This window comes from Rhinoraja longicauda, chromosome 8 (genome assembly GCF_053455715.1).
Source record: "Rhinoraja longicauda isolate Sanriku21f chromosome 8, sRhiLon1.1, whole genome shotgun sequence".
Classification (NCBI taxonomy): domain Eukaryota; kingdom Metazoa; phylum Chordata; class Chondrichthyes; order Rajiformes; family Arhynchobatidae; genus Rhinoraja; species Rhinoraja longicauda.
This window is the reverse complement of record NC_135960.1, coordinates 67,055,840-67,071,038: the sequence shown is the minus strand read 5'-3', so window position 1 is coordinate 67,071,038 and position 15,199 is coordinate 67,055,840. Positions and strand designations below refer to the sequence as shown.

Below are 15,199 nucleotides of genomic sequence, written 5' to 3'. Positions count from 1 at the left end.
TTTAATATTGCCATCCAGTTATTAAAGTAAAATCCTGTACTAATTCGATCATGATTCCTTCTGACGAAAATTTAAATAACTTTTATTCTGTCTGTACTTTGGTGAAATTGGACCCCCTACCAAAATAAGTTTTGTACACAATAAATATTCACAACTTGTTTTACTCCTGCTTTCTAGAATAATCCACCCTTGAAATCGAGAAGCTTCCCCTTGGTTTCTCCGGGAAGCAGTTCTCCAGGTGTGCAGAGAAGAGCAAGTCAAAATGCTGCTGCGTTTTTTGGTGTTACTCATAAGGCTCCGGGATTGTCAAAGCGATCCCTCACCCTGCAACCAGACCATTTGGCCGATGTTCGAGAGGTTGGTATATATATATATATATATGACATTTGCAATTTTATACGTTCCTTTGCCAACTGTCTCTCTTTGAAGTCACAGTATTAGTGTTCAATACCAACCCAGGTATATGAACAATAACATCTAGGATGAGTAAACTGCTGAATGTCAGAAGTCATATTTTCCAAAATAAATATTAAACAAAGGTCCTGTCACAATTCAATGGAGTTATTTTCAACATTTGTTGCTCAGTTAGCAATAGAAAATTGTTATTTACGGGAACCTACTCTGCCCAAGTTGCTCCAACCCTCCCTACTTTACATCAGTGAATACACTTTCTGCGCACGGGCAGCACATTTTCACAGCTGGTTGAGACTACCTTCTCTGGATATTAAGGGGATGAATGGATAGTGTAGGAAATTGGCATTTAGGTAGAAAATCATCCATACTTCTTTTTAAAATTTTGTATTTGTGTCAAACAACCGGAGTGTTTTTGCATTTGCATAATCAATGCAACTGGAGCGTTTTTGTAATTCTTTCAACATGCCATGCAGATGGTGGAAAGACCTTTGGAGTCGATTATAAGTCACCATAGGATGACCAACTTTGGATATGCTATTGCAGCTACAATACTTATTTGGATGGTCCAGTCAGCTTTCTGTTCCGTCATGCCCCATTATTGTTGGTGCCAGGAATTTTACTGCAAAATGTCAGGGGTAGTTGGCCATATACCTTTTTCATTGGAAATGAAGTGTTAAATTGGAAATGATTGTGTTAAAGCCAAGGAAGGGGCATATAAATTGGCCAGAAGCGGCAAACCAGAGGACTGGGAGAAATTTAGAACTCCACAGAGGAGGACAAAGTTAATTAAGAGTGGAGGAAATAGAGCATGAAAGAAAGCTTGCGGGGAATATAAAAACTGACTGTAAAGGTTTCTTTCGGTATGTAAAAAGGAAAAGATTAGTGAAGACGAATTTAGGTCCCTTACAGTCGGAGACGGGCGAATTTATATATCATATCATATACATACAGCCGGAAACAGGCCTTTTCGGCCCTCCAAGTCCGTGCCGCCCAGTGATCCCCGTACATTAACACTATCCTACACCCACTAGGGACAATTTTTACATTTGCCCAGCCAATTAACCTACATACCTGTACGTCTTTGGAGTGTGGGAGGAAACCGAAGATCTCGGAGTAAACCCACGCAGGTCACAGGGAGAACGTACAAACTCCTTACAGTGCAGCACCCGTAGTCAGGATCAAACCTGAGTCTCCGGCGCTGCATTCGCTGTAAAGCAGCAACTCTACCGCTGCGCTACCGTGCCGCCCTAATTGGGATACAAGGAAATGGCAGAACAGTTAAACGAGTACTTTGGTTCTATCTTCACTAAGGAAGACACAAACAACCGGAAATACTAGGGGACCAAGGATCTAGTGGGAGGGAGGAACTGAAGGGAATCCACATTAGTCAGAAAATAGTGTTAGGTAAACTGGTGGGACTGAAGGCAGATAAATCCCCAGGGCCTGATGGTCTGCATCCCAGAGTACTCAAGGAGGAAGCCCTAGAAATCGTGGATGCTTGGTGATCATTTTTCAATGTTCTCTCAACTTTGGAGCAGTCCCTGTGGACTGGAGGGTAGCCAATGTAACTCCACTATTTAAGAAGGAAGGGAGAGAGAAAATGGGGAATTATAGACCAGTTAGCCTTGCATTGGTAGTGGGGAAGAAGCTGGAATCGATTATTAAAGATGTTATAGCAACGCATTTGGAAAGCAGTGACGGGATTGGTCAAAGTCAGCATGGATTTATGAAGGGGAAATCATGCTTGACTAATCTTTTGGAATTTTTTGAGGATGTAACAAGTAGAAATGGATAAGTGAGAGCCAGTGGATGTGGTGTATCTGGACTTTCAAAAAGCCTTTGACAAGGTCCCACACAAGAGATCAGTGTGCAAAATTAGAGCACATGGTATTGGGGGTAGGGTATTGACATGGATAGAGAACTGGTTGGCAGACAGGGGGCAAAGAGTACGAATTAATGGGTCCTTTTCAGAATGGCAGGCAGTGACTAGTGGGAAGCCGCAAGGCTTGGTGCTGGGACCCCAGTTGTTTACACTATATATAAACGATTTAGACAAGGGAATTAAATGTGTCATCTCTAAGTTTGCAGATGACACAAAGCTGGGTGGCAGTGTGAGCTGCAAGGAGGATGCTATGAGGCTGCAGGGTGACTTGGATAGGTTGGGTAAGTGGGCAGAAGCATGGCAGATGCAAGATAATGTGGATAAATGTGGGGTTATCCATTTTGGTGGCAAGAACGGGAAAGCAGATTATTATCTGAATGGTGTTAGATTAGGAGAAGGAAGTGCAACGAGGCCTGGGTGTGCATGTTCATCAGTCAAGAAGGGTCTCGACCTGAAACGTCACCCATTCCTTCTCTCCTGAGATGCTGCCCGACCTGCTGAGTTACTCCAGCATTTTGTGAATAAATCGATTTGTACCAGCATCTGCAGTTATTTTCTTATACTGAAAGTAAGCATGCAGGTTCAGCAGGCAGTGAAGAAAGTCAATGGCATGTTGGCCTTTATTGCGAGAAGATTTGAGTTTAGGAGCAAGGAGGTCCTACTGCAGTTGTACACGACCCTGGTGAGACTGCACCTGGAGTATTGTGTGCAATTTTGGTCTCCTAATTTGAGAAAGGACATTATTGCTATTGAGAGAGTGTAGCGTAGGTTCACCAAGTTAATTCCCAGGATGGCAGGACTGACGTATGATGAAAGAATGAGTCGACTGGGGTTGTATTCGTTGGAATTTAGAAGGGTGAGCGAGGATCTTTGAGAAACATATAAAATTCTTAGAGGATTGGACAGGATAGATGCAGGAAAAATGTTTCTGGTGTTGGGGGAATCCAGAACCAGGGGTCACAGTTTAAGAATAAGGGGTGGGCCATTTAGGACTGAGATGAGGAAATACTTTTTCACCCAGAGAGTTGTGAATCTGGAATTATCTGCCACAAAAGGCAGTGGAGGCCAATTCACTGGATGTTTTCAAGAGAGAGTTAGATTTAGCTCTTAGGTCTAAGGGAATTAAGCGATATGGGGAAAAAGCCGGAACAGGGTACTGATTTTGGATGATCAGCCATGATCATATTGAATGGCGGTGCTGGCTTGAAGGACCGAATGGCCTACTCCTGCACCTATGTTCTATGTTTCTATGAAATGTTTGCAACTTGGTGTTTATGCAGCATGCTACTTGTCAATTAGCACCAATTGTGTATCAGTGCTCACCAATTTTTGCAGCAAGCAGATGTAAACCGCTTCGTTAGCTGAATAATGGCAACTATTGATTCGTGCAGACAACATAAGCTTTCTCAATACTTGCGTTAGGATCGATGGATGAGAAATTGTAAATGTTTGGGCCTACCATGCAAATCCTCAGCATAAAGATAATGGAACTGAGATGATTGTTCTCTTGTAGCAGCCTTCCTCCAAAGTATTCCTATTATTTGGCTAAGGTTCCGTGAGTGAACCCTCATTCTAAGGCTGTCTTGATGTTAAGGATCACTTCATCTCAGCTATTGAATTATTTTCTTCATACTTGGACTGTTAGTGTAATGGTGTCCAAAGGCCCAGTTGAGCAGATTGCAATAAGTAGTTCTTGATGGCATGTCAATTATATTTTCCATGGCATTGATATTAAAGGAAGACAAATGAAGCAATAGCCAGTTAAAATTGATTTTTCCTACACTGTCGATTCTACATGCTGACCAAGCTGCTTACCTGAGTTAGGCCTACTTGTCTGTGCCAAGCATATACCCCTCTAAACCTTTTAAATCCACGTACTTGTCTCCAATAATTGCAGACATTTTGTGGTATTTTGATAGTTTCACAGTGGCTTGGGTAATGTTGCGGTCTTTGGGATGCTAATGCTACATTAGATTGTCTTACTTGGATTTTCCGATAGATGATAATTGCTTTCTCGTTGCTTGTACTTAGCCTTTTTGTTTTCCTTTCTTCTGCAATAGCAGGGTCTATCATTATCGTGAAATGTGTTAGGAGTGTTGATGCATAAACTGAAAAATGAATACGAGATGTTTGGGGTTATTGTAAATGAGGAAGTGATTTATGGTGTAAATGTAGTTCTGTGTCCTGATTGATGGAGAATGTTGGTAGGTGAATCAATGGAATTTAATACATTATACACAGTGTTTTGTTCAATTATGTTTTGCTTTGAGCAGATGATGAACCAAGCCGAAGGGCAGCACAAGGAATTGGTCCGAACTATTGAAGGACTTCCTCCCTTTGGAGAACAAATCTCATCACTGGACCAAGATCTACTCATGCTTAAAGCCACCACAATGGCAACAATGAACTGTTTAAGTGATTGTTTCCATATTCTTCACCTTCAGCAGGCAGCCAGCCAGAAAAGTTATTTTTCTTCATGTGAAAGAGGTATAAATCTTTTTCACCACATTCTTGAAATATTATTGGAAGGCGTCTGTTTATATTTAATAACACTTAAAATTTTCACGGGCAGATGGTTCTGTTGGACTTTAATGGAAATGTACAGATTTCCAGCCCACCTGATCTGCACGACATCAAGGCTATTATTCCCAGCATATTGTTGTAGTGTGTACCATCGACAATAAAAATCCACTGCAATTGTGGCAGCATTTTTAAACCCACAATCTTTACCTTGAAGGACAAGAGTAGTTGGGATACGGGAATTCCACGAGCACAAGGTTACTTTTGCAGCCTTACAATGCTGCCTTGGAAATATACCATAGTTCCATTATCATCAAGGAGCCTAAATCCTATGCCTCCTAACCTGACCACAATGTGGATTGCCACTATTTTCTGGAGATTAGGGATATGTAATGAATGCCAGCATTATGAATCATAATAATTAAAGAATAATGGGGTTGGTTATTTAGAACTGAGTTGAGGATGTTAAATCTTGGTATTTCCTACCTCGGAGGACGTTCACTGTTCAGCCACAGAGTATGCTCAAGACAGAATTTGAGCATTGTACACTCGAAGCAGAGAAGATAAGTTCATAAGTGTTAGGAACAGAATTAGGCCATTTGGCCTGTCAAGTCTACTCCGCCATTCAATCATGGCTGATCTATCTTTCCCTCAACCCCATTCTCCTGCCTTCTCCCCATAACCCCTGACACCCATACTAATCAAGAATCTATCTATCTCTGCATTAAAAATATCCATTGACTTGACTTCCACAGTCTTCTGTGGCAATGAATTCCACAGATTCACCATCTTCTGACTGAAGAAATTCCTCCTCATCATCTTCCTAAAGGAGTGTCCTTTAATTCTGAGGCTATGATCTCTGGTCCAAGACTCTCCCACTGGTAGAAATATCCTCTCCACATCCACTCTATCCAGGCCTTTCACTATTCGGTAAGTTTCAATGAGGTTCCCCCCTTATCCTTCTAAACTCCAGCGAGTACAGGCCCAGTGACGTTAAATGCTCATCATATGCTAACCCACTCATTCCTGGGATCATTCTTGTAAACCTCCTCTGGACCTTCTCAAATGCCAGCACATCCTTCCTCAGGTATGGGGCCCAAAATTGTTCACAATACTCCAACTGTGGTCTGACCAGTACCTTATAGAGCCTCGGCATTACATCCCTTTTTCTGTATTCTAGTCTTCTCAAAATAATGCTAGCATTGCGTTTGCCTTCCTTACTACCAATTCGACTTGAAATGAACGTTTTGGGAATCTTGCACCAGCACTCCCAAGTCCCTTTGCACCTCTAATTTCCGAATTCTCTCCCCATTTAGAAAATAGTTTACGCCTTTATTCCTGCTACCAAAATGCATGACTCCACACTTTGCTACACTGTATTCCAACTGCCACTTCTTTGCCCATTCTCCCAATGTGTCCAAGTCCTTCCGCAGAGTCCCTGCTTTCTCTACATAACCTGCCCCTCCACCTATCTCTGTATCGTCTGCAAACTTGGCCACAAAACCTTCAATCCCCTCGTCTAAATCATTAATATACAACGCGAACTGTAGTGGCCCCAGCACCGACGCCTGCGGAACTCTTTTAGTCACTGGCAGCCAACTAGAAAAGCCCCCTTTATTGCCACTATTTGCCTTCTGCCATCCAGCCAACCTGTTATCCATGCTAGTATCTTCCCTTTGATATCATGGGCTCTCATCTTCCTTAGCAGCCTCACGTGTGGCACCTTATCAAAGGCTTTCTGAAAATCTAGGTCAATAACATCCACTGACTCTCCTTTGTCTGTCCTGCTATTTACTTCCTCAAAGAATTCCAACAGATTCGTCAGGCAACATGTAGGAATTGAATGTGGAAAGTACAGTGAATGATTCCACACCATCTTCATTTTTGCAGCATCGGAGGCAGCCTTTAATTCATCGTCTATCAGACCTTTCATATTAGTCCCAGCTCCTCAATGTTTTCCCTGCAACCTATTCCCCCTTGCATGTCTATAAACTCCAATTGCCCCCACACACCTACATGAGAGGTAATTTACAGTAACCATTTAACTACTAACCACCACATCTTTGGGATGAAGTGGGATGGCCAGATAGTCATTGTAAGAAGATGCAAACTCAATACAAACAGCCTCCAAGATCAGAACCAAACCTATCGTTGCTGGAGCTGTGTGGCAACAAGACCTGCCATGCTGCTCTGGCACTGAAAATAGATGAGGCCAGGCTGACCTTGAGGAGAAAAATGTTTCGACCCGAAAAGTCGCCCATTCCTTCTCTCCTGAGATGCTGCCTGACCTGCTGAGTTACTCCAGCATTTTGTGAATAAATACCTTTGGGCTGACCTTGATATCACTTCCGTTTTTTACCTTGGTCAACTGGGACAGTTTTTTTTCTCGATGTGGGAAGTCTGGAAAGAACCCCCCTTTTTTTCCCACTCGTACTTTGCTTCCGTCTGCACAATGACTAAATGAAAGCAGAGGAATGTTTCCTTGTGAGAACAGGAAATAATACAGGTTCTCTGTTATCCTTGGTCTTGCCACCGATAATCTGCTAGTTCTTGGTCTTCAGGTTCCCTTTTTTTTTCTCTGCACGAGCACAATTACATTCTCAAGCCTTATGTATTTTTGAATTATACAGATTATATTGACTGCAGACTTTTTAAAAAAAAATTGAAACCTTGTAATTTTGATGTGTCTTTGAAACTGAAAGTTTAATAATTTATTAGAAAGCAAGGCCACTCTGAAAACAGTTGAAGCAACCCGAGATCCATGAAACATTAACTGGGCTATTTTGCCAGAGTTCCAAATTGTAATGCTCAACCGACAGTGACTGAAAAAAATGAATTATTGATTAACAATACGTGGTAATAACTGTGACCAGAACTATAACATTACTTTCTGTTTTTTAAGCATCTATTTTGCATTTTAGATCTTTTTGCTGTACACTGTACCCTTTTTTTTGGACTGGTTCTTAAATGCTTTCATGCATTACACTGTGCTTCCACTCATTATTTACAAGTTGTCCTTTATACTATCAGGTTTCAGTAGGTGTGACAGACAGAGATGAAAATGAATGCACCAGTCAGTATCTTGATACCTTTGGTGACGATAGTAGGCGTTGCCTCAGTCTTTCGTAGCATTTCCTTTTGTAGGTTTTAGTTGGTGACTAAAAAAATGTGATTAGTTTCAATGCTGGCAATTTTCTTCTGTTTGTGATTATGAAAAAATTCCAAGCTAGTTCACCATGTGTTTCAGGCACAACAATTGAATGGTTGGAACCCAAATTATCAATATCGGACAACCTCAAGAATGGAAACGAACACCAGCTGTCAACTGAGAAGGCTCCGTCAGACGCTGCTTGTGGAGATCAGACAATTTCTGAACATTACCAAATGACACGGGTAAGGCAGTTCACAATTTTCATTATCTTATGTTTCTTTGAACTTAAATTACTGAGATGGACAACATCCATTCCAAGAAAATGCTATTGAGCCCTTTTACAAATATTTTAAATAGCAATGTTTTTGCCTTGCAAATTGTTTGATGGTTCAGAATTTGATTCATTCCTGTTGTAGGATGGTTCTTGGTTGTGGTTTACTTAAGGAAGCATCTAGTTGTTTTTCCCTGGGGGAAAGTAGAAGATCACCTACAACCTGAAAGTTCACTTGGCTGACTATAAATTCTTAAAGAGTAGTTTTTTATTCTGATCTCCACCAAATGCATTTAATTGCCAGCTGCAATTTGAAGCATGTTATTTACATTTATTACTTGGTAATTTACCTTTTTTTTACAATTTAAAGGCCAAGTATTTATTTAGGAATAATTATAGAATAGCAAAACATTTTGTCAGCCTATCCTTGTAAAATATTCTAAATTTCAACAAAATACTAGTTAAATAATGTGTCGGAAGGAACTGCAGATGCTGGTTTACATTGAAGACAGACACAAAATGCTGGAGTAACTCAACGGGACAGGCGGCATCTCTGGAAAGAAGGGATGATTGATGGTTCGGGTCGAGACCTTTCTTCAGACTGAAGTAGAAGTCTGAAGAAGGGTCTCGACCAGAAACGTCACCCATTCCTTCTATCCAGAGTTGCTGCGTGGCCTGCATTTTGTGTCTATCTTTAAGTTAAACAATCAAGCTTGTCAAATTACATCACAAATACTGTAAAGGAAAGACTTTTTATATTTTCTCCTTTTGCGCATTCACTCTGCATAAGACAAAATGGCACAGTAGTTTTGTATGTGAATTAAAATGCAATAAAGATTATAAATTTTGAAATCCAATCTCTCCTTACAGAAATGCCCTTGCATACTTTTTCATCATTTTGGGAAGTGGAATGACCAATTCAATCTTGCTGAGCCAGGGTTACAGGAGAAAGCATTAGGCAATAAGAAAGCTGTAGCTTTCCCTCTGGTACCTCATTACCATTTTCCTAAGGTCTGTATTCTCAGGAATCACCAGGCTATCTATTTGAGCTGCTTGAGCTGTTTCCTGTTGTGCCAGCTAACTTATTAAAAGATTGTACTGCTTTGTTATTGTAGCCACATGCTGTTGCAGCCTTCTAACGTTCTTTCCTTGTTTCTTATACTTTTCAAATATGCCTTCCATGCTCCAACCCCTAGCATCATTATGTTGAAGTCATTTTTCATTTCAAATCTTGTACTTTTATTTTCAGTACATCAAAAGTGTCCCCCCCACCCCCCTTTTCTTTTCTTCCCTCCTGTAATTTTCAGGGCACTTGTTAGAAAAAGTAAGGTGTTTGGTCATAACTGCTTATGGCAAAATGTAGGAATGTGGCCACTGACCTTTTTCACAAATTTGTAAACTTGTAAAATTTGCAAAATTCTAAACAAATTGTTAGACCTTTTTATTAACTGAAGTCCATGAAAAATGCAGGGATGGTTATCCATTACCCTGCCCTTCCCCTGTCAATAATTCAAAGAGGCATTAAATCCAGGGAAAAGAAGACAATAGAAATATTGCAATTTATTGTGGATTCTTCTCATGCACATTGTGTTTATTTGAGAATTGACGTACAAAGTTTATATATTTTTAAAATTAAACCTTTTATTTGAATATTGGCCAGCTTTGCAGTTCATTAGCTTTGGCAGTCAATCAACATAAAGGAGAATCTTCATGAAGATCAGAGTTGTTATGATTCTTGTTTTTTTAATATATCTTCTCATTGACTAAGATGTGAACTTTTTTTTTCTCATGTTAACTTTTGTCGACGAGGGTTTTTGCATGACCCGTTCATTCACCTCATTGTAGGTGACCCCTGCGTTACTGGGGGTTTTGGTCACAGAAAATTATTTGCCATGAAAAGTATGCACCAAGAAGTTTGAGAAAAATCTGTTCATTTATTGCATTTCACATTTTGTACGAGAGAATTTCCGATCCCAGATTTTCAGATAGTGGTTTGTGAATTTTGTTAGAGCAAATGTCTGTTGTCTGAACTGCGTGACAAGGGATCGCCTGTACTTCATACATGACACAACTCTTTCCATCGCTCGGTGCAGCTGTCTGGTGGAATTAAATAGTAATATCACACGATGGAAATGATCAGCCAAAAGGCTTATTAGCAAGGCCAGTTCTGTTCAGTCCTAAAAATCTTCCTTGGCTTTTGGTGGTCCTTTCTTCAGAACCTATGACTTTAACAATTTAATATTGAAGACCAGCTTATTGTAAGTAATCAAACAATCTTTTTTTTGAAGAAAAGGCTCATATTATGAAGGAGTGTCAACAACCATTACATGAAGATAGTTTGCAACAGGCACTTTGTGGTCGTAGGTTCATCGTCACTGAATCCGTTGCAACACGATATTCTGCGCACATTATTTGATGTCATTATTCCGACACAGTACTTTTAAATGTTTTATCAGCATGAGGTTTTAACACAATTGGATATTGCTATTCTTTAAATTGGATAGAAATCGTTATTTTGGTGTTGTTTGACATTTTAGTTAAACTTTCTCGCATTCGGTTTTGAAAGCAAGTTGCCTGGAGTAGGTTTTTTTACACAAAGGGTGGTGCGTGCCTGGAATGCGTTGCCAGGGCTGGTGGCTAAGGCAGATACAACAGTGGCATTTAACAGGCTTTTGGATAGACGTATGGATCTGGTGGGAATGGAGGGATATGGATTATGTTCCGGCAGCTAAGAATTGGTCTTGGCATCATGTTCAGCACAGATATTGTGGGCCAAAGGGTCTGTTCTTCTGCTGCACTTTTCTATGTTCTAAGCTTGTATTGTGTTGTATAGCTAATTTGTCTCTGTTGATCTGGATCAGGTTTTGTTGAGATGTATAAAAATAATTAGAAAGACCAAATGTAAAGCCATTCAAATCCTCTTCAAAGGCTTGTTCTTGTTTTTATTTGAGCATGTGAGCCATGATAGTCTTGCAAATGATTTATTCATGTTTACTTCTTTGATTGCTTCTAGTTCGTTTTTGATCGGGGAGCTACATTGCAAAATCCATGTCAAGCAAACTCATGATAGATGCTGCTGTTTATAAATACAAGCCAGCTCCAAAGCTCCTCTCCCCTCTTCATGCTCACTCCTGATGTAGGGTCAACGTTGACAATTCATTCCCCCCGCAAACCCCCCCCTTCCCCCATCGATGCTGCATGACCTGCTGAGTTACCCCAGTGCATTGATTGTTGCACAAGGTCTCTTGTCTCCAGGATCCAGTCTCTTGTGTCTCTAGTATCTATCTAACTCCCTTTCATATTTTCATGCTAAAATGTATTCACTTTTATTGCTGCAGTCCTTTGAGTTATGCAGTATCAGTTGCATAAGCTTGCTGTGAGTAGTAGGACAGGTGACTAATACTTAGTCTTTCTGCTCACCTACATGACAATCTGATAAAATTATCAATCTAAGAATTGGTCATGGTTATACTAATTCAACTTCACTGTACATTTCAAAGTTTCATGTACATTTGAATCACAGTGACATTCAATGGAACATTACGTAAATAGACACAAAATGCTGGAGTAACTCAGGATCTCTGGAGCGAAGGAATGGGTAATGTTGTGGGTCGCGATCTTTCTTCATTCTGAGAGTCACGGGAAGAGGGAGTCCAGAAATATGGTGGGGGAAGATGTGAAAATGACAGTTCGAAGCAGATGACGATAAAGAAATGTAGAATGGTTCATTGTTAGCTGAGGGGAAGGCGATGAGGCATTCAATCAGTAAAATTAATCAGAAGGACAGTGAAACTAGTCAGAGAACTAGGGTGGTGGAGGGATGGGGAGAGAGAGGGGATGCAAGGGTTACTTTTGAAGTTAGAGAAATCAATATTCATACCACTGGGTTGTAAGCTGCCCAGGTGAAATATGAGGTGCTGTTCCTCCAATTTGCGTTGGGCATCACTCTGACGGTGGAGGAGGCCCAGGATAGAAAGGTCAGTGTGGGAATGGGAAGGGCAGTTAGTGTTTAGCAACTGGGGTGCCGCCTTCTGAATGCACACAGGTACAAGGTGAAATTATGTGATTACACTTGGAAAGTCAAGAGCGTTTATTGTCATATGCCCCAAAATGCAACAATGAAATTCTTTCTTTCAGCACCAAAACAGGTATGTAAACATAACACTCACTAGAGATGAGTGGCCAGGATTGTGCAGGTCCTTGATGATGCTGATGAACTTTTTGAAGCAATGCCTCCGGTAGATAGCGATGGGATGATGGGGAGACCCTTTGATGGCAGAGGCCAGTGCCCATGATGGACTGGTCAATGTTTACGACTTTTTGTAAACTCCTTCGTTCCTGAGCATTTGAGTTGCCGAACCTGGCCATGAGGCAACTACTCAATGTGCTCTCTACCATATACCCGTAGAAGTTTGAGAGCATTCGTCGACATACCCAATCTCCTCAATCGTCTAAGGAAGTGGAGGCGTTGTTGGGCTTTCTTTATCAATGTGCTGGGTCCAGGACAGATCTTCAGAGATGTGCATGCCCAGTATGGTAAAGTTGTTAACTTTCTCCACCACTGGCCTGTCGATGAAGACAATTTTGTGGATCCTTGGCCTATCTCTTCTAAAATGAACAATCAGTTCCTTGGTTTTACTGATGTTGAGACTAAGGTGTTGTTCTGGCACCATTCAGTCAGACAATCGATCTCTCTCCCATCCTCCGACTTATTATTCATAATTCGTTCATGATAGTGGTGTCGTGGGCGAATTTAAAGATGGAGTTGAAACTGTCCAGCTACACAGTCATGGGTGTAGAGTGAGTCGAGCAGGAGGCTGAGCACACAGCCTCAAGGTGCCCCAGTGTTGATGGTTATCAAGGACGAAGTGTTGTTGCCGATTCATATTGTTTGTGTCCTGTTGATGAGGAAATATAGGATCCAGTTGTACAGGGATGTGCAGAGACCCAGTTCCCTGAGCTTGGTAACAATTTTGGAGAAGGTGATGGTGTTGGGCGCCACGTTGTAGTCTGAACAATAGCCTGACATATGTATTTTTATTGTCCAAGTGGTCTAATGTAGAGCCAGCGAGATCACATTCTCTGTTGATCTATTGTGGCAGTGGGTAATTTGTCGCAGGTCCAGGTTGTTGCTGATGTATGAGTTGATATGTGCCATAAAGCAACCTGTCGAAGCACTTCATCACCACGGACATTAGTGGCACTGGTCATTGAGACAGGTCACCTTAATCATCTTGGGCACCGATGTTATTGATGCCCTTTTAAAGCAGGTGGGAACCTCAGTCCTCAGTAATGAGAGGTTTAGGTTTAGATTTAGATTTAGAGATACAGCGCAGAAACAGGCCCTTCGGCCCCCCGGATCCGCGCCGCCCAGCGATCCCCGCACACTAACACTATCCTACACCCACTAGGGACAATCTTTACATTTGCCCAGCCAATTAACCTACATACCTGTACGTCTTTGGAGTGTGGGAAGAAACCGAAGATCTCGGAGAAAACCCATGCAGGTCACGGGGAGAACGTACAAACTCCGTACAGATGGCGCCCATAGTCAGGATCGAACCTGAGTCTCCGGCACTGCATTTGCTGTAAGTCAGCAACTCTACCGCTACGCCACAGTGCCGCCATTGTTGAAGAGGTCCACAAAAATTCCAGCCAGTTGGTCCGCACAGGTTTTAAGAATGTGACCAGGTGTACCATGTGGTCCAGTTGTTATCCAAGGGTTCACTCTCCAGAAAGATCTTCTGACGTCAGCTTCAATGACTGTGATTGCAATACCATCAGGGGCTCTGGGGGTCCGGGAAGGCACATCAATGTTCTCTCTTTTGAAAAGTGAATAGAACGCATTGAATTCGTCTGGGAGTGATGCTTCGCTGTCGCCTGAGCTGCCCCCTGGTTTTGCTTTGTAGGAAATGAAGAGCGTGCAAGCTCTGCCACAACTGCTGAACGTCTAACGCATCCTCCAGTTTAGAACGAAAAACCCCCTTTAGCTTTTGTGATGGCAATATTACGGTCATATCTGGACTTTGTATATGAATCTGTGTCACCAGACTTGAATGTCTAATGTCTGGTTCTCAGAAGATTATGGACCTCCTGGTTAATTCAAGCCTTCTGGTTGGGGAACATTCGGATGGTTTTGGTGGGAACACACCTGTCCGCACATCCTAATGAGGTCGGTAATAACTGTGGCGTATTTGTTCAGGTGTTTCTCCAGTATGTAAATTGAGATGTTTCATCCAATTCAATAGTGATGTTAAAGCTTTGGAGGGAAAAAAACAATATTTGATAGAATAAAAGCAAAATAAATGCTCATAATGCTCTGAAGATCGGGCAGTATCTGTAAAGACAAACAGGTGGAATTTCATATTAATAATATTTCATCAGAACTAGCAAGACACTAGAGATCAAATATATTTTCAGCTGCAGAAAAGGGGGAGGGTGGGATGGATGCGGGAATGTCTGTGATATGCTGGAAAAACATAGACAAAATGGGACCAAAACTGGAGACGTGGATTGGGATAGTGGTGAAACCTTGTTAACTGCAACTCATCTGTTTGTAGGATATGCAAATCGAAGGAGATGAGCAAGGGCAGATGAGTGTAAAACAAAGTGCAAATGTTGGAGATGTGAGAGCCGACACAACATTTGCAGGAAATCTGAAGTACACAGTGCTGAAAGTAACATCAGCTCAGTAAAACAGTTCTGTCATAGTTGGCTTGTTCCATCACACTTGAAATTGTTGAATTCAGAGTTGGGTTTTGAGGGTTAATATATATATATAACAATACATTGTAAAAACAGGTCTTTCCGCCCTTGATGTCTGTACCAAATATGATGTCAAATTAAATGAATCCCGCACTGGTGGGTAAGGCAAGGCAGCGCCTTTACCACCTCAGACAGCTGAGGAAATTCAGAGTGTCTCTGAGGATCCATCATTGCTTCTACTCTGGGGCTGTAGAGA

At 41.4% G+C, this 15,199-nt stretch overlaps 1 protein-coding gene across 3 annotated transcripts in view; it reads left to right on the top strand.

Moving 5' to 3' along the window:
- The window catches only part of osbpl11 (oxysterol binding protein-like 11), a 92,602-nt gene that overhangs the window by 42,722 nt on the left and 34,681 nt on the right, over nt 1-15,199 (top strand). For 2 of the 3 annotated variants that reach the window (XM_078404168.1, XM_078404170.1), the window contains exons 5-8: nt 178-357; nt 4,570-4,783; nt 8,064-8,209; nt 9,109-9,249. In XM_078404168.1, coding sequence (XP_078260294.1) covers nt 178-357; nt 4,570-4,783; nt 8,064-8,209; nt 9,109-9,249 — 681 coding nt within the window. The remainder of the gene's footprint in view (nt 1-177; nt 358-4,569; nt 4,784-8,063; nt 8,210-9,108; nt 9,250-15,199) is intronic. The other variant, XM_078404169.1, reaches the window with a different exon arrangement.